At 50.6% G+C, this 6,994-nt stretch overlaps 1 protein-coding gene across 1 annotated transcript in view; it reads right to left on the bottom strand.

Moving 5' to 3' along the window:
- The window catches only part of ARHGAP9 (Rho GTPase activating protein 9), an 11,561-nt gene extending 4,959 nt beyond the window's left edge, over window positions 1-6,602 (bottom strand). The window contains exons 1-17 of the mRNA XM_006897590.1: window positions 6,543-6,602; window positions 5,897-6,233; window positions 5,423-5,643; window positions 4,259-4,483; window positions 3,891-4,004; window positions 3,599-3,703; window positions 3,140-3,201; window positions 2,948-3,038; window positions 2,672-2,767; window positions 2,406-2,504; window positions 1,949-2,093; window positions 1,742-1,849; window positions 1,359-1,457; window positions 1,057-1,134; window positions 874-927; window positions 544-678; window positions 99-204 (exon numbers count right to left, since the gene is read on the bottom strand). Coding sequence (XP_006897652.1) covers window positions 99-204; window positions 544-678; window positions 874-927; window positions 1,057-1,134; window positions 1,359-1,457; window positions 1,742-1,849; window positions 1,949-2,093; window positions 2,406-2,504; window positions 2,672-2,767; window positions 2,948-3,038; window positions 3,140-3,201; window positions 3,599-3,703; window positions 3,891-4,004; window positions 4,259-4,483; window positions 5,423-5,643; window positions 5,897-6,215 — 2,057 coding nt within the window. The 5' untranslated portion in view covers window positions 6,216-6,233; window positions 6,543-6,602. The remainder of the gene's footprint in view (window positions 1-98; window positions 205-543; window positions 679-873; window positions 928-1,056; window positions 1,135-1,358; window positions 1,458-1,741; window positions 1,850-1,948; window positions 2,094-2,405; window positions 2,505-2,671; window positions 2,768-2,947; window positions 3,039-3,139; window positions 3,202-3,598; window positions 3,704-3,890; window positions 4,005-4,258; window positions 4,484-5,422; window positions 5,644-5,896; window positions 6,234-6,542) is intronic.
- Between the last annotated feature and the right edge of the window lie 392 nt (window positions 6,603-6,994).

The following is a 6,994-nucleotide window of genomic DNA, read 5'->3' as shown; positions in this document are numbered from 1 at the left end:
GAAAAGAAAAGAAAAGAAAAGAAAAGAAAAGAAAAGAAAAGAAAAGAAAAGAAAAGAAAAGAAAAGAAAGAAAGAAAAATATATTTAGTCTTCCTGACCTGCATAAATGCTCCAGGATGTACCGCAGAGTGTCATGGTTGGGTTTTGGCATTGAGCCTATTAACTCTTGTATTTGGGCGAGGCGCTGTTCTGATTCCAAAAGGGCTAAAGAGAGTGATGGGATGGGCATGGGAGTGAGGTTAGGAAAATGCTAAGACAGGCTGGATAAATTCACTCCTGTTCTCCATACCCATGGAAAAACATCACTACTCAATCACCGCTTGCTTTCCCATTCTGCCCAATTACAGCTTTAGAATTCTTTTCCACTCAGTACTCTAAATATTTACAAACAAGCAACTTGGGTTGGTACATGACTTGAAAATATTTTCCATCTCTGCCTGCTCTCAGGATAGGACCCAAGAGTGTGAGGGAACTTAAAATGTATTCTTCACCACTCCCATCCCCCTAGTATTAAGGGTGTTGCCCAAAGGTCCCATCTCTTACCAAGGGCATCACGGAAATGAGGCAGCAGCAATGGGGGTACCAGAGGCTGAGGCAGCTCCCTGAGAAAAAGCTTCAAGGCTCCAGTGACCACATGAATGTCATCCCACTCAGCATTGTCCAAGTCTAGTCGTCCTTCTGAAGAGGTAGAGATATGGGGGCTCAGGAAGGACCAGAGAAAGACTGATAAGGAGTTCAGGAGAAGGTGTAGTCAAGGCAGACCATAGGAATCCATAGTGGACCCAGTGAGGTAAGACAACAGATGTAGGGATCAGGGTGACTCACACGCATGGGGAAATACATGAGAAGTTGCAATGTCTTGCGTTTATGTACCTTGTCCTGGCTGTTCTGGGAATACATATCTCCCATCAGAGGTGACTGCTCGCTCTGAAACACACATGAAGAAAGATCAGGAGCTGAGGTTATGCAGATCTAGTCAGAAAACCTCCCTGTTCTGTCAGCTCCCTCACTCAATCCAAGCTCTTCCTAGCATTACTTGCCCACCAGCCTTCTCACCTCTGTCGACAAGGAAGCGAAGCTTCTGAACCACTGCCAAGTTCCCGCTAACTCGGTAAATGCCATCCACATCTAGACCTAGAAGATGTAGCAGGAAACACATAAAGTTTCCAGCTGTAAAGTGTGTTGGGGGGGAGAGATTTGTAAGTAGAGAGGGTTTTAAAAGGGCAGCAAGAAGATGTTGCTGTTGTTAGGTGCCAGTGGACTTAGAATAAGAAGATGTGTGTGTGGGTAAGGGTATTGGTATATTCTAGGCTGTGGCCTTTTGAAAGAGGAGATTCTGGGGAGTTTGGGGAAATGACCTCTCTTATCCACAGCAGCAATGCAGAGCCGCACAAAATTGGGTACGGTGTCCCCTTCTCGCTGGCACAGTGATTCCAACTGGCAGCCGAACACCTGGTCTGAAGAGGTACAGAATGAGGTGAAATGCTAATGTCAGCTTTATCCGCGGACATTCTCAGCACAAGCCCTCTTCCTGGCCATCTGTGCCATGGCTGAGAGAAGCAGGTCATTGACTCCTCTCACCACTTGAAGAAGAGCAGTGGTCTCAGAAGACCAATGTTCAAGTTCTGCGGGGCTCTCTGCTGAGCTTCACTGACCGTTTCACATCCATGAAATAGGCTTACAAAAACCACTGAAGGAGGCACACAGGGGCAGGGTGCCATCTTTCTCGGCCCCATCTCACCTCGGAGCAAACCCCGCTCCTGCAGGCTTTGCAAAGGCGGCCTTTTTGCGATAAGCCTCTTTAGTTTGCTGCGAACTCGGTTCTGCTCGGTTCCTTCTGGACACCGACCTGTAGGAGGAAGGTAGAGCCAGAGGGTGAGAAGAGCAGTCCCTCGGAGCAGGCGCTGGACAAGCTCACAGTCCCCGCCTCCCCGGCCCGCCCCTTTACCGGAGCTGCGGCGCCCGCTGAGCCGCCACAGAGGCTTAAGCAAGGGCTCCGGCTCCTCTTCTTCCTCATCTTCCCCAGCACTCAGTTCCCCCAGTTCCGCAGGGCCTGAGCCGGATAGACGCAGCTCCAAGGGGTTCTCTCGATCCTAGACACAGACAGGCGGACGGGCCCGGTGGGAGGGAGACACAGGGAAATCTAAACAACTTTGCAACAAGGAAACTTTAGCTGGGGGTCTCCTCCCAGCCCCACACCCCCGCTCTATCCCGAGTCCAGCCTGTGTCCCACCCTGCACCCCCTGCCCTCGGAATCCTGTAGTCCCCTGGGCATTCTGTTGACATTCACGTGGTCAATGGAGCTTTGAAGCTTTTTTTTTCCTCTGGGAGCTGTCGGTTCTCTCTGCTCGCCCCTCTCTAGCCCATCAATGGCCCCTAAAGCCACCCCACCTCGCCCCTCTAACCAGCCGGTCTATGACCGCCCGCAGCGCGCGGTGCCAGGCTCGCAGCTCCGTCTCCTGGTCTGACTGCAGCAGGAATTCATGTCCAGGGACTGTGCGGATCTGAGGGCCGGTGGGGAAAGGCTTGGATTTGGAGGCAAGAAGCATAAAAAGCAAGGGAGACGGAGCGACAAGACAACAGCAGGGAGGCCGAGGACACGCCTACGTGGATGACTAGGGGGCACCCCCGGGTCAGGAGGTCTGGGGATACGCAGAGAGCAGGCACTCACATGTAGCACGTTGCGACGGCTAGACAGGTGACGGCCGTGGGCCAGCGCTGCCCCGCGAAGGTCTACGCTGCTTTCGGGTCGGCTGCCCGCTGGTCCCTGGCAATTAGGAAAAAAACTTAACTGCCTGCTCTCACCTAGATAAGCCACAGGAGACGGAAGGCTGTGATCCTTAATTCCTTTAAATCCTCAGCCCCTACCTTAACAGCTGGCCTGAGGCAGGCCAAAACTGTGCGCACACCCCTGTTCTCTCCATTCCCTTCCCCTCACCCCTCTCACCCAGCCTGGGGAGGGCGCAGTCGGTGGCGGCTCCCGGTAGAATACCAAGCTGTTACCCGCTAACACCACCCATGACGGGCTCCAGTTCTTCCTGCGGGGATGGTGGTGGTAGTGAAAAGGTCAGAATGTCATGGGCGGACACTCTCCCTTACTACCCTTCACCCCAGGTCCCTACAGTAGTTTGAGTCTCACCTGAGCTTGCGGCCCCCCTGGGCAATCTTGGTCACATTGAGCAGGCCCGACTTTTCCACCTCCTGAGAAATATAAGGAGCATCAAAGTGACACCCTATACCTCCCACAGTGGCCAAAGTGGTTCCTCAGGGAGTCTCCCAAAATGAGCTCCTTTGAAGTTGGAGAGGCTCAGTAAGACAAATAGCCAGGAGCAAAATGGAGAAAGAGAGCTCTAGTGACTTAGTGCCCAGGGAGCTGTGCTACACACCCTATAGCCAAGCCTCTCTGACAGTTGGAATCCCCCAGTTGCTCCATGGGAGAAAGATGGGTCAATCTCCTTCCTTGCAATTTACAGCCTGGGAAATTCAACGGAGTTTCAGTCACGAGTGCAACTCCAAAAATGGAAGATGGTTATGGAGAATAGGAACTGGAGATGAAGAGTGAAGGATTTTGTCCTTCACAAGGAGATGAGAGACTCACGTGGGGGTCCTCCAGGAGTTGTGGAAGAGGTCGAGAGGATCTTGAGGCTGCAGACAGGTCTGAGGTGTCCAGCTGGGAGTTCCTATGGCAGAGGCTGGGTAAGCCCTGGGGGAGGGGATTGGAGAAACAGGTGGAGGAACCTTCAACTTCGGAGTCCCTGGCTGTAGGGGAAACAGGGGTGCGAATGTGGGTGAGAGGAAGGGGATGTGATGGATAATGAGGACTGTTTGCATTAAAGAGAAAGTCATATTGACATGTGCTGTATGTGCATAGGAGGTGAGAGGGATCTCACCTGGGGGTCCAGTAGTCCTGAGTTCCCTTTGTCTGATATTAAACTCTTAGTCTGAGGTTGCAGAACATCACTGCCCTTATTCAGCGTCTGTATCACCTCCATGGAGCCACGGTTCTGGGTTTAGGGAGGGAGGGAAGAGAGGTAAAGTTACATTCAATGTCCCCCTACTGAATCTCAGCACTCTACTTCCCACATTGTAAAACTTTTTTCAGACTTCTGAACACCTCAGAGAGAAAACGCACTACCTTGGAGCCTGGGGTGGGGTTAAGGTGGGGGTAGGTTGAGGATAGGATGGCGGTAGGGTGGGGAGAGGAAGGTTGAGAGGAAGGTTGAGAGGACAAGGGGTCAAACAGGAGGGAAGGTCTCACCGTCTCTCGGTCTCGAGAGCGACGAGGGGGCTTCCAGGACTTGCAGCCTGTCAGTGAATTAATGTAGAAGCAGCGTCCAGAGACAGGATCCAGGTACTGCTCCCAGGCGTCCAGCTTCTGCAGGGGCGGGCATGCAGGGTCTGGGGGTGGGGATCGGGGGCAGCGTCGAAGGTCCACCAGGTTACAGTACACGGGGGGCTCTGACATGAGGGGCTGGTGTCCTGCCTGTCAGAAAAGAGGAAGAAAGAGGTGGTTATCCAATCTACGCCCCTCCTCAATCTTCCCTCTACCTAGTCATCTCCTCTTCTTCCTGCTCCTCCTCCTCCAACCTCCACTGTTTCCTTACCACCGACTCCTGGCTGGGGTGACCCAGGTACTGAGGGAGAAATCTTGTCCCCAGCCGTATTTGCCTTTTGGGTTTTTTCCCCTCTCTCACTGTCTTCTTTGCTTTTCTCCTCACTTCCTGTTTCCAACTTCCCTCCTCCCCTACCCCGCCCCCACCACTTGGTCACAGGAAAGGGGAACCCGCTTTTAAAGTGTGTCTCTGTGTGTGTGTGTGTGTGTGTGTGTGTGTGTGTATTTTGAAGGAAAGCCTCACTCTCACATCCTAGGAGGTGAAAGGTAACTCGAAGACCCCAGCGAGGGGAGAATGAGGAAGGAAGGGGCCATTTTTCCATTCTCTAGTAAGAGAGGGGTCAATTTTAGAGAAGAACTAGGGGTCTCCTGAAGGGACAAGGTGGTGATCAGAGCTGCAAAGAGAGGACCCAAGAACAACTGTGCTCCTGAGCCAGGAGTTGAGAAAAAACATAGCTAGGTTGGCCTTCTTTTGGACCCTCTATTGTGCCAAGCTTCAAGTTGTCTTGAAGGGGCCTTTTGCTGTCCCCTCTGTCTTAGATGGCTTTACGGCTACCTCTTTCAACTGATTCAGATTCAACTGAATGTACCTCCTCAGAGATGCCTTTGTAGACCACCTCAGTCATTCTGTTCCACATTTACTTTTTTTTTTGAAGCATTTAGCAGTTCCAAGGATTATTTTACTTATTGGTTTACAGGTTTATCTATCACCAGGAATCTCTTAAGGGCAGGGAGTCGTCTGTCTAGGTCACCACTGTGACAGTGATTATCTTTTGGCCAACCATGCTAAAAAGAAGAGCTGTGACTCACCATGCTATTTACGGCCCCTGTCAGTAAGTCTCTCTGGGAGAGGGACCTTTCATTTGGTTCTTCCTGGTTCTTCAGGATACCAGAACTCAAATTGTTAACACTGATACTTCTACAGATTTTTGGGGGGAGAGGGGGTGGCTTCTCAGACATAGCCTGAGTTCTGCTGTGAGGTGTCTGAGACAGATGCAGCTCCTCCAGGGATCCATGAAACAACTTTGATCCTGGGAACAAAGAAATGGGAGAGTGTGTGTGTAAATGATCAGAAGTATCCCCCATCCATAGGGGCCCACTGGAAAGATAAATAGGCTGTGAGAAAGGATATATGATCTAGGAAGCTTGAACTGAGAGGCAATGAGATGGATACACCAGGACAGGGATAATAAAAGGAAACAGCAGAAGCTTATAGAAAAGAATTCTCTCAATGATTCTCAGAAGCAAAGAAGATAGGAAATTGGTGGGGAAGGGTTTACTTACCACGAGTCCAGTGAGATTGGCTGTAGCTAATGGTGGTTGGACTCTGAGAAGGTCTGGATTCCTCTGTCACATAGGCAGCTGGAACAAAGATCGGTTGAGAGTTGGAGGGTGCTCCTAGGCGCCTTGCCAGCCACCAATCTGAGTTGGTCTTTCGAAGAAGGAGGAACTTGTCCCCTTCAGCCAGAGACACCTGCTGGCCATCTGCCCCAGTGTAAGTGAAGGCATAAAGGACACAGAGCTGGGATCCCCGAGAAGGGCCTCTGGGTCCCAGTCCTAGATTTCCCCAAGTACTTGACCACCACCACCGGCCAGATAACATTGTGGTCAGCACTAGCAACTGTAAGAAAAGGAGACATGAAAGATCCAGAAAGGGACAGCGCTAACTGTCTCAGAACAAAAGGACATGGTTCTAAGATCAGTGTCAAGGGAGAAGAGAACCTTGGGGTGAGAGGAGATGGTGATGCAGAAAAAGAGAGTCAGGGTAAAGGGTCAGTAGCAAGTTTTAGGGGCTGAGAACTTCTAGATAGTATGTCTGGTAAGGAAGTATATGAACAAGGTGAGAGAGGATGTGGTCAGCAGCACTGTGTGGCCAGCCAGGCAGGAAATCAGAGAAGATGGCCAAGCTTGGCAATTTTCTTTTAGTTGCCTTGTAAGGTTCATTAAAAGACTGGGGGGAGAAACTTGGGAGAGTTGGTCCTAAGTGGTGGTAAGAACCTTGAGCCAGACATAAGAAAATGAGGAGAAAGAACCAGGTCCAAGATAGAAACACTAGAGGTAATGACACAAATAAAAAGAACTTATGACCCTGCTTTAAATTTTCTTAAGTACCAGTGTTTCCATTACTGATGACCTCAGACCTAAAGCTGCGTGCTTCCTGTGCAGATTCAAAGAGATAGAGGAATAGTAGGACCAAATCAGAGGGAAAGTGGCTTGGAGAAACAGAGGTCAGAGTTAGAGGAAGGGTGAGAACATCTTCCAAATGCAGGACTGGGTGTTTTGAAGCTGAGTGGCCTTGCTATGATTGGTCTTTTATACATAAGCCTTTTGAATGGGGTACTACTGCAGTGTGAAGTTTCATTTACTCATTCATGTTCTTAA

The sequence above is a fragment of the Elephantulus edwardii genome, unplaced genomic scaffold (assembly GCF_000299155.1).
Source record: "Elephantulus edwardii isolate Elephantulus edwardi_28Jun2011 unplaced genomic scaffold, EleEdw1.0 scaffold00212, whole genome shotgun sequence".
NCBI classification, from domain to species: Eukaryota; Metazoa; Chordata; class Mammalia; order Macroscelidea; family Macroscelididae; genus Elephantulus; species Elephantulus edwardii.
Note: the sequence above shows the minus strand (reverse complement) of the source record. Positions and strands in the feature narration are given on the sequence as shown.